Here is an 18,521-nt window from a genome sequence, read left to right on the forward strand (position 1 = left end):
ACTCAGGACCCCAAGATCAAGAGTCACATGTTCCTCTGAGGCCTCTCCCTGAGGGCTTAACTTTCTAATGCAGCTCGAAAAACTGTCCCCCAAGTATCTATGATTAATTTCTCAGTTTAGAGATAGCTCATGTCCTGAAGTATTTACAAGTATCTACTTCAATAAATAAACCCTTTGAAAATCTCTTAAATTCACTTCTTTCCTCTTGCCATTGCCTCCACTCTACCCCAGGCACTTAGGAATTTACAGCTCTCTTATTATTTCAATAGCCTCCCATCTGCCTCCCTGACCAAGTGCTTCTCTTTAATCAATGCTGTACTGCTACTAGTTCAAACTATCATGCACCACCACCACCACCACTACTACATCTCTGTGCTACTAGAGAAAAATTCCATATACGTTTTATTTATTAAAATCTCTTGTTCCACGTCTATAGTAGCATCTTACTGCTTCAGATAGTAATAAGCTACTCTGACATTTCTTAGCCTTCTACATCAGTTCTCAAAGTATGGTCCTGAGATTAGCAAAATCAGGAGTAAATGTGTCTTAAGTATTCAGTTAAGCACTGGATTTTTTATTACTCATTTTTCTGAGGTGGCTGCAAAACTCAATTAAAAGAAACAAATTTACAGTTTAATAATATACAGAATGAACTTCCTAAAAACAAAACATCTGACTTGAGAAAGATTTGTTTAATAAAAAGTATTTTTCATAATCTTGACAAAATTTAAAGAAGTGTATTCCAATCAAAATTCGTCTCCACAAAAAACTGTTTCTGTTGTCATTTTTAAAAGAAAACTATTATCTGCACAAATTTTGTGGATCCATTAATAATAAATGGAACCAAGAAACCCACAGCCCATGTTCCTGTGGACGCCCAGCAAGCAGTGTAGAGTTACCAATCATATGAATAAAAACACTGTGTAAACCCACCGTCAGTTTGAAGCCATGTTACCTGAACAGCTGTCATCCCTAACTCTGTCAGCTTTCAAGGCAGGAAGAAGCCCGGACAGAGAAACTAACTCCCACTGAGATCAAATTGAAACTCAATATGCTTGTCTGCCTGACTCCACAAGGCGGCCCAAGAGGCGCTACTACATTACCTGGCAAATCGCTCCTTATCATTAGACATCTGATCGTCCTCGCACCTGAAGAGGAAAAACAGGATTAGCTCAAAGCAGGATACTTGTATCGCTTCTCGGCCTTTTGACTAAGATCAAGTGCAAAGCAGGATACTTGTTATATCTATTTCATTCTGAAATGAAAACGAGAAAAGGGGTAAAAATATTCAACAGCGAAAAAAAGTCAATAGAAAAGTATCACAAAGCTTCAGAGACAGTAACGGCATCGCACAGACTTAACCCATGGGTATCATCTGTCAGGTCTCTGATGTTCTCCACCCTAGTTATCAGAACAAGCCAAACAAAGAGGCTGACCTCATGAGGGCACAGCTGACTGCCCTGCCAGCACCACTCTGAGGTTAGGGATAGCTCTGTTTTGTTTAATTGGGGGGGGGGGAGAAAAAAACATATGGAAGACAAAATCTACCATCTTAACCAATATTTAAAAAAAATTTTTTTAATGTTTTATCTATTTCTGAGAGACAGAGAGAGAGCGAGCGAGCAGGGGAGGGTCAGAGAGAGGGGGAGACACAGAATCTGAAAGCAGGCTCCAGGCTCTGAGCTAGCTGTCAGCACAGAGCCCGACGCAGGGCTCGAACCCACGAACCGTGAGATCATGACCTGAGCCGAAGTCGGACACTTAACTGACTGAACCACTCAGAAGCCCCACCATCTTAACCCTTTTTAAGAGTACACTCTGGTAGTGCTAACTATATTCATATTGTTGTGCAACAGATCTAGAGAACAGTTCTAACCTTGCAACACTGAAACTCTGTAGCCAATAAACGTCATCTTCCCATCTCCTCCCACCTGGCCCCCCCAGCTCCCAGCAACCATCACTATGCTTTCCGTCTCTAATTTTGACTACTTTCTTTTTTTATTTTTTAATGTTTATTTATTCATTTTAAAAATATTTTTATTTATTTCTAGGAGAGAGAGAGAGAGACAGCGTGAGCAGGGGAGGGTCAGAGAGAGAGGGAGTCACAGATTGAAACAGGCTCCAGGCTCCGAGCTGGCAGCCAGCACAGAGCCCGACGCGGGGCTCAAACCCACGAACCGCGAGATCATGACCTAAGCGAAAGCCGGACGCTTAACTGACTAAGCCTCCCAGGCGCCCCAATGTTTATTTATTTTTGAGAGAGAGAGAGAGAGACAGAGAGTGTGTGAGTGGGGAGAGGGGCAGAGAGACAGAGAAACACGGAATCTGAAGCAGGCTCCAGGTTCTGAGCTGTCAGCAAAGAGCCCTATGCGGGGTTTGAACTCATGAACTGTGAGATCATGACCTGAGCTGAAATTGGACGCTTAACCGACTGACCCACCCAGGCGCCCCTAATTTTGACTACTTTTGATACCTATTATTGAGACCATACAGTCGTTCTGTGAGTGGCTTATTTTACTTAGTATGATGTCCCCAATGTTCATCCATATTGTAGCATATGCCAGGATTTCCTTCCTTTTTAAGGCTGAACAATATTCCATCAGACATATATGCCACATTTTCTTTAGGTATTAATCTGTCAATGGATATCTGGGTAGATTCACCTCGGCTATTGTGAAAATGGGGCAGCGAACATGCATGTGCAAATATCTAAGACTCTGCTTTCAATTATTTTGGATATTTATAACCAGAAATGGGTCTGCTGAATCATACAATGATTCTGTTTTTAATTTCTGAGGAATCCAAACTTTTCCACAGTGGTTAAATTTACAATTTACATTCCGACCAACAGTGCACAAGGATTCTCATTTCTTCACATCCCTACCCAACACCTACTCTGTTTCTTTGTTGTTGTTTTTTCTTTAATATTTATTTATTTTTGAGAGAGAGAGAGAGAGAGCAGGAGTGGGGGAAGGCAGAGAGAGAGGGAGACACAGAATTAGAAGCAGGCTCATGCTATCTCTCTCTCAGAAATAAAAAAAACATTAAAAAAATTTTTTTAAAAAAACACTACTCTAGGGAGCATCTGAGTGGCTCAATCTGTTAAGCATCTGACTTCGGCTCAGGACATGATCTCACAGTTTGTGGGTTCGAGCCCCGTGTCAGGCTCTGTGCTAACAGCTGGAAGCCTGGAGTCTGCTTCAGATTCTGGATCTCCCTCTCTCTCTGCCCCTTCCCCACTCATATTCTGTCTCTTTCTCTCAAAAAAAAAACATCAAAAAACCCCCCAAAACGAAAAAAACACTACTCTACGGGTGCCTGGCTAGATCGATTGGTATAGCATACAACTCTTCATCTAGGAGTTGTGAGTTTGAGCCCCATGATGGGTGTAGAGATTACTCAAAAATAGAAATAAAAATAATCTAAAAATAAATTTAAATTACATTAAAAATAAAAATGCTATTCTCTGGATAATTTAAATTTTCCTTTTCTCACTGTTACAGGATATAGCAAAGATCTATCATCGTCTCCCAAGACAGGTTAAATCTCACAAAATTTGCAGTTATACCAGTTATTAAATTAGAGCCAAAATTTATACTCCTCCTTCATAGTCTGTAAATCCTCAACTAACCCATAAGAATTTTCAGTTTTTGAAAATAACAGGAGGGGCACCTGGGTGGCTTAGTCAGTTGAGTTTCTGACTTGCTTTTGGCTCAGGTCATGATCCCAGGGTCATTGGATCGAGCCCTGAGTCAGGTTCCACACTCAGTGTGGATATTCTTTCTTTCTTGGGCGCCTGGGTGGCTCAGTTGGTTAAGGGTCTGAATTTGGCTTAGGTCAGATCTCACGGTCCATGGGTTCGAGCCCCACATCAGGCTCCTTGCTGACAGATTCTGTGTCTGTGTCTCCCTCTCTCATGACCCTCCCCAACTCATGCTCTGTCTCTGTCTCAAAAATAAACTATTTAAAAAAAAAAAAGATATTCTTTCTTTCTCTTTCTCTCCCCCCACCCCTTTGGCCCTCTCTTCCACCTGTGTTCTCTCTCTCTCTAAAATAAAAAAAGAAGAAAAAATTAAAAATAAATAACAGGAAAGCAGAAGAATGGGCAAACATGGAGATGGAGTGGAATTTTAGCTCAAGTACAAATGGTCTGTTCCTATGACACAAACATGGTTTAAATCAGATGCTAGAAACTCCTAGTGAAAACATGTGACCTAAACTGAAAAAAGAGACTGATAATTTACATACTAACTTGGAATCTCAAGAATGAGTCTTCTAGATCCTTACTACTTAAAGCATGGTCAGTGGCTAAAAGCAGCAGCATCACCTAAGAATCAGAATGCTGAACCTTGGGCCCAACCCCAGACCCACTGAATTAGAATCTTCATCTTAACAAGAAACCCCAGGTGGCTCTGTACATGCATTCAAGTTTGAGAAGCACTATTCTAGACACTAGTAACTCTGATACTGTACCTAGGGTTTCAAAGCCTTGATATTCTTAAAAATTATTTTATAGATGTCCAGAGAATGTAGCAAAAGGGCATTTGAAGAAATCAATAAAAAGAGATAATAAATTACAACTTTCAAAAGTAGCATCCACCAAGGAGATTTAGTGCTGACTTACAGATACAATGCAAGTAAGGCTTTCATACACTGACCAGAGTGGAAAATTCCAATTGTTTAAAAAGTAAAAAAAAAAGAAAAAAGAAAAGAAAGGATCAAGAAATTTGGAGATGCCTCTCTCAGGCATTATGACCCACTTGGTAAAATGAACTACGACAGTCTTTTTTTTATGATTGGGGAAAGGACAAATGAACTTTTCTAGATTGCATATAGTCTGTGCCTACTAGGCTTTGTGGAAACAGAGGCAATGATTCAGGGCCAGAGCTAACGGACAAGTATAAATAAACCTATGGTTACCACTATCCCACTCATATGCACAATACAGTTCCGCTAATAGCATCGATAACTATAATTAGGGATTCCCAACTGGAAGAATTCCCAGTAGAACTGTTTGAAAAAAGTGTATCCTTCCATCAAAATTGAAATATCTTCCCCTCTTCATATTTATTAATAATCATTAATTCTCAAGAGCTCTCAGAGAATTATTTTCTCCAATATTTTGCAATGAATTCTTTATAGTAGCCAATCATGGTTGTTGCTGTTGTTTTAAATCTTTGTTTTTGAGAGACAGAGATACAGAGTGTGAGCAGGGGAGGGGCAGAGAGAGAGGGAGACAAGAATCTGAAACAGGCTCCAGGCTCTGAGCTAGCTGTCAGCACAAAGCCCAACACGGGGCTCAAACTCACGAACCACAAGATCATGACCTGAGCCAAAATCCAACAGTTAACCAACTGAGCCACCCAGGCGCCCCATTCATGGCTGTTGTTTTCTAGAATATCTGGTAGGGTTCAGCAACTAGTAAGTAGTAAGAGATACAAGCCTCACTTTAAAAATTACTTTAAAAAAAAAAGAAGAAAATATAGATGTCTCTGACATTTAAAACTAAAAAATGGCAAGCAATTTACAATTTACAATATGGGCATCCTCCATAAAAAAGCAAAAATTGAGATCATGAATATACATGCACACATACACACTGAAATACACTTACATACGTACCGAATATTTCTGGAAGGACACTCAATAAACCGGACACTGTACTTGTCTAAGGGGAAGGGTCTGAAGTGAAAGGTAGATATACTTGCACTATATATAATTTTGTACTGCTTAAAAACTAACAATAACATACATTATTTTTTTTAAGATTTAGTTAATAAAACAAATAAATGGAATCTGGACACTCACATAATATACATATATATTTTTTAAACAGGACTTCTTTAATTATTAAATATTTGTTACTCAGCAAAGCAGACCCACCTAGGTAATATTTTCAACTTTGCAAAGAAAAAAAGGCAGGTTGCAGGCAAGGCTATTTTCCTTTCTTTGATTGTTCCTGCTTTCCTTACTTAAAAATAAAGTCAAACAATTGGTCTTCAGCAAAAATAAGTATTTCCCTTCTCTGAAAGAACTCCCCCATCAATATATCGAAAAAAGTCCAGGGATGCCTGGATGGCACAGTCAGTTGAATGTCCAACTCTTGATTTCAGCTCAGGCCATGATTCCAGGGTTGTGGGATCAAGCCCTACGGTGGGCTCCGAGATGAGCATGGAGCCTGCTCAAGATTCTATCTCTCTCCCTCTGCCCCTTCCCAGCTCACACACTCTCTCTCTCAAAAATAAACTTAAAAAAAAAAAAGTCCATTTCCAGTGCTCTAGAAGATTCAATATTCAAGAATACAAATACCAGGGTGCCTGGGTAGCTCAGTCGGTTGAGCGTCTGACTTTGGCTCAGGTCATGATCTCGCAGTTCGTGCGTTTGAATCCTGCGTCGGGCTCTGTGCTGACAACTAGCTCAGAGCCTGGAGCCTATTTCAGATTCTGTGTCTCCCTCTCTCTCTGACCCTCCCCGGCTCACGCTCTCGCTCTCTCAGAAATCAATAAAACATTTTAAAAAATAATTTAAAAAAATAAATAAAACAGAGAGTCTTGGGAATTCTCTGGCCTCTCTTCACTGAGCTCCTTCCCTCGGAGCAATTAGCAAACTGCTTTAAAAAATTATGAGTTATAACATAATAGGAAACTTTAGTTTTAGGATGAAGGACCCTCCTTAGGCCTAAGGACAAAAATATCACAAGTCGGAGACATCATAAACTAATTATTGTGTGTAAACTAATTTTTAGTATCAGAAATCTAGAGAAAAATTTTCAAAATCTTACCTCAAAAATTTACTGTTCCCTTCACCATCATCATCAAAATCCAACCTGGGGGAAAGCCAAGAGTAAATATTAAAAGCCTATTGACAATACAGAGCATTAGGAAATTTAAAATTCTCAACCCACAAGCTACTGAACACCCACCCAAATGGAAGAAGGAAAAGAGGAGGTGTACAGGAGTGAAACAAAGCTATGTGACTTCCTTGCACTAAACTGGGCAGTCAAAAGAGTACCCACTGCTACCTTACATTTTCCTAAATTGGCGGTCCTCCTTTGCCAAAGTTTTACATCAGAGGACAACCTCTACCAAGGAAAAGGAATACACTCAAAAATCAAAATGAGGGGCACCTGGGTCGCTCAGTCGGTTAAGCGTCCGACTTCAGCTCAGGTCATGATCTCACGGTTTGTGGGTTCGAGCCCTGCGTCGGGCTCTGTGCTGACAGCTAGCTCAGAGCCTGGAGCCTGCTTCACATTCTGTGTCTCCCTCTCTTTGTGACCCTCCCCTGTTCACGCTGTCTCTCTCTCTCTCTCAGAAATAAAAAATTAAAAAAAAAATCAAAATGAAAAATTAATACGAATAATTCAGGTCCATTTTTTCATTTCTGTGAAATTTTCTTAAAATTTATTTATTTATTGGGGGGAGGGGGTGGGCAGAGAAAGGAGAGAGAGAATCCCAAGCAGGCACTGTCAGCATAGAGCCTGATGTAGGGCTTGACTCACAAGCTGTGAGATCATGACCTGAGCCAAAGTCAAGAGTCAGATGCTTAACTGACTGATCCACCCAGGTGCTCCTAGTTTTCATTTCTACAGTCTAAGCTATGTTACTAGCTTTTCTTAAAAAAAAATTTTTTTTAATATTTTTATTTATTTTCAGGGAACAGGAGGGGGAGAGGAACAGATAGGGAGATACAGAATCCAAAGCAGGCTCCAGGCTCTGAGCTGTCAGCACAGAGCCCAACACAGGGCTCGAGCCCACAAACTGTAAGATCATGACCTGAGCTGAAGTTGGATGCTTAACCAACTGAGACACCACAGTGCCTATGTTACTAGCTTTCTGAAACATATTCCAAAAACAGTAATGCTACATAAGGAAGTAATTTAAGAGCTAAGAAGGTTGTTAAATAATGCTTCTTTCCATCATACATCTAGCAAACATGTAATATATGCTACATTCAAGGCAATGCTAAATGAGAAGAAGAGAAGAGACTTGCCCTCAAGAGACTCTCTACCTAGACAAAAATATCAAACAAATAAGAATAGGAAAGTGCCATGTGAGAAGCACAATCAATATGCTGTGAAACAAGTATTTAAGTGAAAGCAGCAGTGACCTTCATGATTAGGAAGCCTAAAGGTAACAAGGTAGGAAAATTTCCTATTAGTCTCTGTACTCTATTAAACTCAAATGGTACCACCTTAACTCGGTGACCACTCTTGACATCTCTACTAGTATCATAACTTCACATTATGAGTCTCTAGATGGGTTACTGGGGGCGCCTGGGGGGCTCAGTCGGTTAAGAGTCTGACTTCGGCTAAAGTCATGATCTCGCAGTTTCTGAGTTCGAACTCCATGCCAGGCTCTGAGCTTGCTTTAGATTCTGTGTCTCCCTCCCTCTCTGCCCCTCCCTCTCTCTCTCTCTCTCTCTCAAAAATAAACATTAAAAAAAAATTAGATGGGTTATATGTGAAGTACAAAATGTCAGTCCTGAAAGTGCTCATTCGGATTCCTCCCTGTAGCCCCCTAATTAGGTGTTCAAAATCTACCTATTAACCCAGTAATTCCATTTCTAAGAATCTATTCTAAGAAAATAACTCAAGAGAAAAAAAATTATATACAAAGATATTCACTGAGCATTACATCTTCAAAACAACTTAAATGTCCCAAAACAGGAACTGAGTACGTCCTTTATTTTGTAACTATTAAAAATTGTATTTATATAAAATATTTTAAAAACATGAAAAAAAAAAGTTACATATGGTTAGGTGAAAAGACCAGGCTATATAAAACTATATAATTCGGGTTGCCCAGGTGATTCAGTTGGTTAAGCTTCAGTCTCTTGATCTCAGCTCAGGTCTTGATCTCAAGGTTGTGAGTTCAAGTTACGCATGTTGGGCTCTGCACTGGACATGGGGCCTACTTAAAAAACTAGGCAAAAACAGGGGTGCCTAGGTGTCTTGGCTGGTTAAGCATCTAACTCTGGATTTAAGTTCAGGTCATGATCTTACGGTTTGTGAGACTGAGCCCCACAGTGGGCCCTTTATGGCCAGCACAGAGCCTGCTTGGGATTCTCTCTCTCTGCCCCTCCCTGGCTCATTCTCTCTCTCTCTCTCTCTCTCTCTCTCAAATCTTTTAAAAAATACGAAACTCAAAAAAATATATAATTATATGATTACAACTACTATAAAGATCTACATATAAAGAATGAAGGAATTACACTAAAAAAATGACAGGACAGGACTTGAGAACTTGGAACAGTAGGATTATTGCTGTTTTATTCTTCTTTCTAACTTTCTATTTTCCAATCTTTCTTTTTTTAATTTACTTTTTATTTATTATTGAGACAGAGAGAAACAGAGCATAAGTGGAGGAGGGTTAGAAAGAGAGAGAGACACATAATCCAAAGCAGGCTCCAGGCTCTGAGCTGTCAGCACAGAGCCTGATGCGGGGCTCAAACTCACGACTGTGAGATCGTGACCTGAGCCGAAGTCAGCTGCTTAACTGACTGAGCCACCCAGGTGCCCCTCCAATCTTTCTTTAAAAGAATGTGTATTACTTTTAACGTATTTTCCTGATGGGGCGCCTGGGTGACTCAGTCGGTTAAGCATCTGACTCTTGATTTTGGTTCAGGTCGTGGTCTCACAGGTCGTGGGATGGAGTCCCATGTCAGGCTCTGCACTGACAGCATGGAGCCTGCTTAGGATTTTCTCTCTCTCCCTCTCCCTCTGGGGCTCCCCTGCTGGTGCTTTCTCGCACACGTTCTCTCAAAATAAACTTAAAATTATATTTTTCCTGATAACAATATACATTTGTTTCAGAAAATCTAGAATTAAAAACAAAGAAAAACTCCCCCATAATCTCATCATCTAGAAATCTGGTAAGTATCCTTTCAGTTTTGCTAGGCACGCCACGCATGTTACACACATTTCTTCCTGATGGAGTGATCTATTACATAAACTGTAACCTTCCAATACATTGTGAACATTTTTCTGTACTGATACATATTTGTCACATCTAAAGTTTATTTTTTATTTTGAGAGAAAGAACACATGCATGCACAGGGGAGGGGCAGAGAGGGAATGAATCCCAAGCAGGCTCGGTGCTGTCAGCTCAGAGCCCAACAACACGGGGCTCCACCTCACCAAGCCTGAGATCATGACCTGAGCTAAAATCAAGAGTCAAACGCTTAGCCAACTGAGCCATCTAGGCACCCCATGTACTGATACTTTTTGTCACTTCTAAAAGCTACACAGTATTCTGTTTTCAAATATAATACTTAATCAATCTCCTAATTTTGATATTTATATCATTTCTAATTGTTTGCTATTATGCATAAATATAAATTGTGGTTGAGAATGTACTCTAAAGCTAACCTTCCTAACCTCCCAAGGTTCATATCAAAGATCTTCCATTTACCGGTTTTCGAACCTTGAGTAAGTTACTTATTCAACGAGTTAAAATGTGTAAAACTCTTACAGACATAGCAACTCTTAAACTGTTCCTCATGTTACCACCTAAACTCGCTAATGTTAGCTTGTTTGAGATTTTAATACAAGCACTGATAACACAAATTTCACTCTAACATCTGTTTTTGCTGCATCCCATAAGTTTTGGAATATCGTGTTTTTCTTTTGTTTTGAGACATATATTGCTTTGCCATTTGATTTCTTATTTTGTCCACTGCTTAGGCAGGTGTGTGTTAATTTTTACATATTAAATATTTAATATTTACATTGTAAATTTCCCAGCTTTGTTTTACTGTTGATCTTTAGTTTTGTACCACTGCGGCTGGAAAATATACTTGGTATTATTTCAATCATATTAAATTTGTAATATTCGTTATGCCTCTTTTTAAGTGAATTAACCAATAGATTCTTCTGTGTGTACTTGAAGAAACTATGTACTCTATTATTCTTGGATGGAATGTTAATCATATATTAAAATATAATACTTAATAAAAAATAAAAATTAAAAACACCCTGCATATAAGATAAAAATGTTAATTCTGACTGAGGGCTGATGGGGGTGTGGGGGAGGGGAAGGAGGGTGACAGACATGGAGGAGGGCACTCGTTGGGATGAGCACTGGATGTTATATGGAAACCAACTTGACAATAAACATGAAAGAAAAAAAAAGAAAAGAAAAAAATGCTAATTCTGTATAAGGAAAAAATCCAGGGACTAAAGAAAGGTATCTGACAGCAGTGTTGTAAGTAGCCAGTTGAACTGAAAGGGTTAAGCATAGCCAAGAAGATTCAGCCACTAAATCAGCTTGGCTTATAGGAGAGACAGTCACAACACAGGATAGCCAAACTCACCCTGGTCTCCGCTTAATAGCTCTGTGGACAATGGCTCCTCCACCTTGAATCCCGGCCCCAGGGTTTCCTGAGGCCATGGCTGGACCCAGTGATGGTACATCTGATGTCATTTCTATCAAAGAAAAATGGAAATATACATTTAAAAAAGACAGTCCTTTCTTATTATCATCAAATTAGCTCCTTAGAAGAAAGGCTCAAGATATGGGTGAAATCTCAGTAGTGTGCTAGAAAACCCATACGCTCATATCCAGACTGTTCTTCTTAAATTCTTACACTGGTGAAAGTATACATTCCCCATACTTCAGGTCCCCCTGCTTCATAGAGTTTGAAAAAGGGAATAGTATACTCTATCTGAAGCCTTTACTTTTAAAAGCTTGTGATGGTGACATAATGCTAATCTAAAACACACACAAACATACACACACACACACACAAAATTGGTTTATACATTTTAGTCATGCAGTAAACATACTACCTTATATCCTTTTACTTATTTCATTTGGAAAATACTAAAAAGAAAAAAAACTGGAATTCTAAGTACACCTAGCAATAACAAAGCCTCACTCACCTTTCCCCTCCTAAAGTAGTACCAGTGAAAGCCAGCTAAAACAGGTTTACATAAGATCCAATGTCACATAACACAAAAATATCCAAGCTTTAATTATTTAAAAAAAAAAAAAAAAAACGAACCACTCATCATACCAAGAACCACAAAGATCTCAAATTGAATGAAAAACAGCAATCAGTAGATGCCAACAATATGGCATAGATGTTAGAATTATCTCACTTAAGATTTTAAAAGCAGCCACAATAAAAATGCTTCAACAAGTAATTGCTAACACAGTTGAAATAAATAAACAAGTTGAAAGCCTCAGCAAAGAAAGTCTAAACAAAGATATAAAGAAGAATCAAATAGAAATTTTAGAACTGAAAAATAATTGAAACAAAGTGGATTGATTCAACAGCAGAATGAAAGGAACAAAGAGAACAATCAGTTAAATGTAAGACACAACACTAGAAATTACCCATTAGAGTCCTGGAAAAGAGAAGAGAAAGAGGGCAAAGAAAAATAATACCTGAGAAGTTCCCAAATTTGGCAAGAGATGTAACCTACAGATTCAAGAAGTTGAGTAAACCCCAAAAGGATAAATCTAAAGAAATCCATCCCAACACGTCACAATTAAACTTCTAAAAAATAGCTAGAGATAAATGATACCTTACTTATAGAAGAAAAATAATTCACACGACACCAGATTTTTCATCTAAAACCAAGGAGACAAAAAGAAATGTGGCACGATATCTTTTAAGTTTAAAAAAAAAAAAATTCAACCCAGAATCCTACACCCAGTGAAAATACCATTCAGGAATGAAGGGGAAATCAACACCATCTCTGATGATTTGAAACTAATGAGGGGCACCTAGGTGGCTCAGTCGGTTGAGCGTCCAACTTCGGCTTCGGTCATGATCTCACAGTTCGTGGGTTCAAGCCCCCCATCGGGCTCTGTGCTGACAGCTAGCTCAGAGCCTGGAGCCTATTTCAGATTCTGTGTCTCCTTTTCTCTGACCTTCCCTTGCTCATGCTATCTCTCTCTCTCAGAAATAAATAAAACATTAAAAAATTAAATAAAATAAAAAAAAAATAAACTAATGAGCACTTGCCACCAGCAGACCTGTCCTAAAAGAACGCGACTGAACAAAATTCTCTAAACAGAGAGGAAATTATATAACAAGGAATTTTGGAACACATCAACATATATCAAAGAAATTTTTAAAAACACAGTATGCAAAAATATGGGTAAAATCAATAGGCTTTCCTTCTCCTTTATGTTTAATGATTGAAGCAAAAAATACAATACCGTCTGGTATGTTTCTAAATGAGTGGTAAGATGTCAACACTTAAAGTGGTAAAATGACACCAACAGACTGTGATATCATGATACATGATGCAATGCCCACTACAGCAATTACTAGAAAAGGTACAGAAGGTGATACACCAGCAAACATAAATAAATCAAAATGGGATTCTTTTTTAAGATTTTTTAAGGTTTTTTTTGTTTGTTTGTTTGTTTGTTAGTAATCTCTATACCCAACATGGTATGGCTCAAACCCACAACCCCAAGATCAAGAAATGCACAGTCTTCCAACTGAGCTAGTCCGGTGCCCCTCAAAATGGAATTCTAAAAAATGTTCAGGGACACCTGGGTGGCTCAGTCTTGGTTAAGCATCTGACTTTGGCTCAGGTCATGATCTCACAATTCATAGGTTCGAGCCCCTCATCGAGCCTGGAACCTGGAGTCTGCTTCAGATTCTTTGTCTGTCTGTCTGTCTCTCTCTCTCTGACCCTCCCCTGCTCACACTGCCTTTCGCTCTCTCTCAGAAATAAATTTTTTAAAAAAATGTTCAAATTACCTACAGAAAGGCAGAGAAAAAAAACCAGAGAAATAAAAACCCAAACAAACAGAAAACAAAAAATAAAACAGGAAACTTAAGCCCTAACATATTAATAATTTTATGTAAATAATTTAAATATACCAATTAACAGAAATTGGCAGAACAAATTAAAAAACATAACCCAACTATATGCAGTCTATAGAAAGGTGCTTCAAATATAACAGCAGAGACAAGTTGGAAGCAAAAGGATGAAAAAAGATATATCCTGTAAACACTGATCAAAGGAAAGCAAGAGTAGCTATATTAATAATAATCAGATAAACTGACTACACAAAAAGCACATTATATAATATTCAAGCCACCAAGAAGACAGTTGGGATGTATGTACCAAACAATAGAGCTCCAAAATCTGTTAAACAAAAACTGACATAACAGAAAGAAGAAAATACTTATAGTTGGAGATTTCAACAGCCCTCATTCAACTGACAAACAATTAGACAGAAAATCAGCAAAGATATAAAAGATCACAATGACAGCCTCAACCAACAGGGTCTATAATTAACATTTCTAGAAACACTCTGCCACACAATAACTGGCACACATTCTTTTCAAGTGTCCCCAGAATATAAACCAAGATAGTCTATATCCTGAGCCATTAAACAAACCTCAACAAACTTATAAGAATGAAATCATAGGTTGTATTCTCCAACTACAATGGAATTAAACTAGAACTCAGTAACTGAAAGAGAACAGGAAAATCACCATACACTTGGACACTAAACAACACACTTCTAAAAAAAAAAAAAAAAAAAAAAAAAAANCATGGGTTCAATCCCCGCATCAGGCTCTGTGCTGACAGCTAGCTCAGAGCCTTGAGCCTGCTTCAGATTCTGTGTCTCCCTCTCTCTCTGAACCTCCCCTGCTCATGCTCTCTCTCTCTCTCTCAGAAATAAATTAAAAAATTTAAAAAAAATTTAAATCAATGAATCAAAAATGAAGTCTCAAAGGAAATACAAAGTACACAGAAATAAAATATGAATGTAAATACAAAACATTAAAACTTGTGTGACACAGCAAAAGCTGTACTCAGAGACAATTTTATAGTGCTAAAATGCTTACAGTGGAAAGAGGAAAAGTCAAGTCATCTAAGTTTCCACTTTTTAAGAACCTAGAAAAAGAACAAAATCAGGATGCCTGAGTGGCTTGGTTCGCTGGACATCCAACTCTTGGTTTCAGCTTGGGTCGTGATCTCAGGGGTGTGGGACTGAGCCCCACATCGGGCTCCATGCCGAGTGTGGAGCCTGCCCAGGATTCTCTCTTTCACTCTCTGCCCCTCTTCCCCACTTAGGCTGTATGCTCACTCACTCACATGTTCTCTCTCTCGCTCTCTCTCTTTCAAAATAAATAAATAAATAAATAAACCAACCCAAAACAAGCAAAAGGAAGTAATAGACAACATAAATCAATGAATCTGAAAACAGAAAATACTTTAAAAAAATAGATGAATTGAAAAGCTGGTTCTTTAAGTGGATCAATAAAATTGACAAGCCCTTAGTAAGACACAAAAACCACAAACTATCAATACCAGAAATGAAAAGAGGGGAAAAAATGAAACAAAAAGAGGGATATCACTACATACCTTGAAGAAATCAAAGAGATAAGTGGTAATTCTAGGAATAACTTACAGTGTAAATTTGACAACTTAGACAAAACAAAACAATTCCTTAAAAAAAAATAAAATAAAAAAACTAAAACACCTGACCCCATGTAAGACAGAGGACTTAAATGGCCCCATAAATATTAGGAAATTGAATCTATAATTTAAAAGCTCTCAAAAAAGAAATCTCCAGGTCAAGATGGAATGAATTCTACCAAACATTTAAAGAGTTAATATCATTTTTACACAATCTCCTCCAGAAACTGGTTGAGAAAGGAGACACTTACCAATTCACATCATGAAACTAGAACTGCCCTGATACCAAAACCAAGCAAACTCAGTACAAAAACAAAGCAAACAAACTGACAAAACTAGAGATCAGGGCCACCGGGGTGGCTCAGTCAGTTAAGCATCCGACCATCCAACCAATCTCAGCTCAGGTCTTGATCTCACAGTTGTGAGTTCAAGCCCCTCACTAGGCTCTGCACTAGGTGTGAAGCCTACATAAAAAGAAACCAGAGATCAATAGTTCTCATGAAAACAGATACAAAACTTTTTAAAATTTATTTTGAGAGAGCACGCACACACACATGTGAATGGGGGAGGGGCAGAGAGTATCCCAAGCAAGCTCCACACTGTTAGCACAGAGCCAAACGTGGGGCTCAATCCCATGAATGGTGAGATCATGACTCAATCCAAGATCAAGAGTCAGATGCTTAACCAACTGAGCCACCCAGGTGTCCCTAGGAACAAAAATTCTTACTATTAGCAAATAAAATTTAGGAATATGCCAACGAAATTATACATGATCAAATATTATTTATTATAGAGAATCAAACTGGCTCAATATTTAATAATCAATCAACAAAATCCATATTACCAAACTAAAGAAGAAAAATAACAGACGATCCATCAACTTACGCAAGAAAGCATCTGATAAAATTCCACACTATTTCTGATAAAAAAAAAAAAAACCAGAAAAATAAGAATAGAGGGAAATGGTCCTCAACCTGATAAAAGAATCTACCTCCTCCCACCAAAAAAACCAAAATAATGAGAAAAAAAAAAAAAAAGGTAAGAAGCCTAAAGCTAATATTACACTTAGTGGTGAAAGACAATGCTTTCTACGATTGGGAACTAGGCAAGAATGTTCCATCTCATCACTAATTCAAACATAGTGTGGGAAGCCCTAGCCAGTGCAAAAATGCAAGAAAAGGAAACAAAAGGCATACAGATCAAAAAGGAAGATATAAAACTGTCCCCATTCACAGATGGCATGATTGTAGAAAATCCTAAGGAGGGGTGTGGTATCTGGGTGGCTCAGCCAGTTGAGTGTCGGATTGTCGATTTCAGTTCAGGTCATGATCCCAGGATCGTGGGATGGAGCCCTGCATAAGGCTCCATGCCGAGTCTGGAGCCTGAGTAAGATTCTCTCTCATTCTCTGCCCCCTCCCCTGCCAGCACGCTGGCTCTCTCTCTCTAAAATTAAAACAAAAGAAACTTAGGGGTGCCTGGGTGGCTTAGTCGGTTAAGCGTCCGGCTTTCGCTTAGGTCATGATCTCGCGGTTCGTGGGTTCGAGCCCCGCGTCGGGCTCTGTGCTGACTGCCGGCTCAGAGCCTGGAGCCTGTTTCAGTCTGTCACTCCCTCTCTCTCTGACCCTCCCCTGCTCATGCTGTCTCTCTCTCTCTCCTAGAAATAAATAAAAAATATTTAAAAAACAAAACAAAAGAAACTTAAATTAAAAAAATAAAATCCTAAGGGATCTACCAAAAAGAACCCTCACAGAATAAGTGAATCCAACACTTGTTTCAGGATACAAGTAAACAAGAATAAATTGTTTCTATATATCAGCAATTGATAGACACCAAAATTAAAAATACAAAGTTATTTACAATCACTTAAAAAAAGAAAAAATAAGTGTAAATACATCAAAAACCACAAGACTTGTATGCTGAAAACTAAACAACACTGAGAAAGAAGTCAATGTTCTAAATAAATGGAGGGGCGCCCACGTGGCTTAAGTTAAGCAGTTAAGCATCTGACTCTTGATTTCAGCTTTGGTCATCTCGCAATTCATGAGATTGAGCCTGACATCAGCCTCCACATGACAGCACAGAGCCTGCCTGGGATTCTCTCTCCACCCCTCCCCTGCTCCCACTCACTCTCTCTCTCTCCCCCAAAATAAATAAATTTTTTTAAAAGTCTAAATAAATGGAGTGATATACCACATTCATGATTTCAAAGACTCAACACAATAAAGATGTAAATTCTCAGGGTACCTGGGTGGCTTAGTTAAGCATATAACTCTTGGTTTTGGCTCAGATTATGATCTCACGGTTCATGGGTTCAAGTCCCACATCAGGTTCTGCACTGACAGTGCACAGCCTGCCTGGGACTGTCTTCCTCTCTCTCTCTCTCTCTCTCTCTGCCCCTCCCCATCCCTCTCTCCTTCCCTCTCTCCCTCTCTTTCTCTCTCAAAAATAAACTTTAAAAAAATGTCAATTTTCTTCAAACTGATACCCAGATTTGATGCAATTCCTATCAAAACTTTACCAAGATGTTTTTGTAAATATAAACAAGATAATTCTTAAATTTATAAGGAAAGGGAGCCTGGGTGGCTCAGCTGGTTAAGCATCCAACTTTAGCTCAGGTTATGATCATGCAGGTTCGAGCCCCACATCAGTCTCTGGGCTGACAGCCGGGAGCCTGCTTCACATTGTGTCTCCTCTCTCTGCCCCTCCCCCACTAACAATCTATCTCTCAAAAATAAATAAACGTTAAAAAATTTTTTTAGATAATCAGAATGGATCACTATGTCAATGTAAAAACCATGCAATCCTTATGGGGAAAAAAAAAAGCGGGAGAAAATCTTCAGGATCTAGGTAGGCACCAAAAGTACGATCCATGAATGGTAAAACTGATGAATTGGATTTCATTAAAATTAAAAACTTTTAGTCTGTGAACAACTTTTAGCTGTGAAGCTAAAAAGACAAATTACAAAGTGAAAGAAAACACTGAAGGAAAGGACTTGTATCCAGAATACGGGAAGAACACAGTGCACCTAGGTGTCTCAGTCGGTTTAGTGTCCAACTCTTGATTTAGGTTGTCATGATCTCATAGTTTGTGGGATCAAGCCCCATGCTGGGCTCCTTGCTGACAATA

At 38.7% G+C, this 18,521-nt stretch overlaps 1 protein-coding gene across 2 annotated transcripts in view; it reads right to left on the bottom strand.

Moving 5' to 3' along the window:
• The window catches only part of ARNT (aryl hydrocarbon receptor nuclear translocator), a 73,176-nt gene that overhangs the window by 35,458 nt on the left and 19,197 nt on the right, over positions 1–18,521 (bottom strand). For both annotated transcript variants that reach the window (XM_077772654.1, XM_077772653.1), the window contains exons 2-4: positions 11,311–11,422; positions 6,782–6,826; positions 1,104–1,148 (exon numbers count right to left, since the gene is read on the bottom strand). In XM_077772654.1, the coding sequence (XP_077628780.1) occupies positions 1,104–1,148; positions 6,782–6,826; positions 11,311–11,422 (202 nt within the window). The remainder of the gene's footprint in view (positions 1–1,103; positions 1,149–6,781; positions 6,827–11,310; positions 11,423–18,521) is intronic.

The sequence above is a fragment of the Crocuta crocuta genome, unplaced genomic scaffold (assembly GCF_008692635.1).
Source record: "Crocuta crocuta isolate KB4526 unplaced genomic scaffold, BGI_CrCroc_1.0 scaffold415, whole genome shotgun sequence".
Taxonomy (NCBI): domain Eukaryota; kingdom Metazoa; phylum Chordata; class Mammalia; order Carnivora; family Hyaenidae; genus Crocuta; species Crocuta crocuta.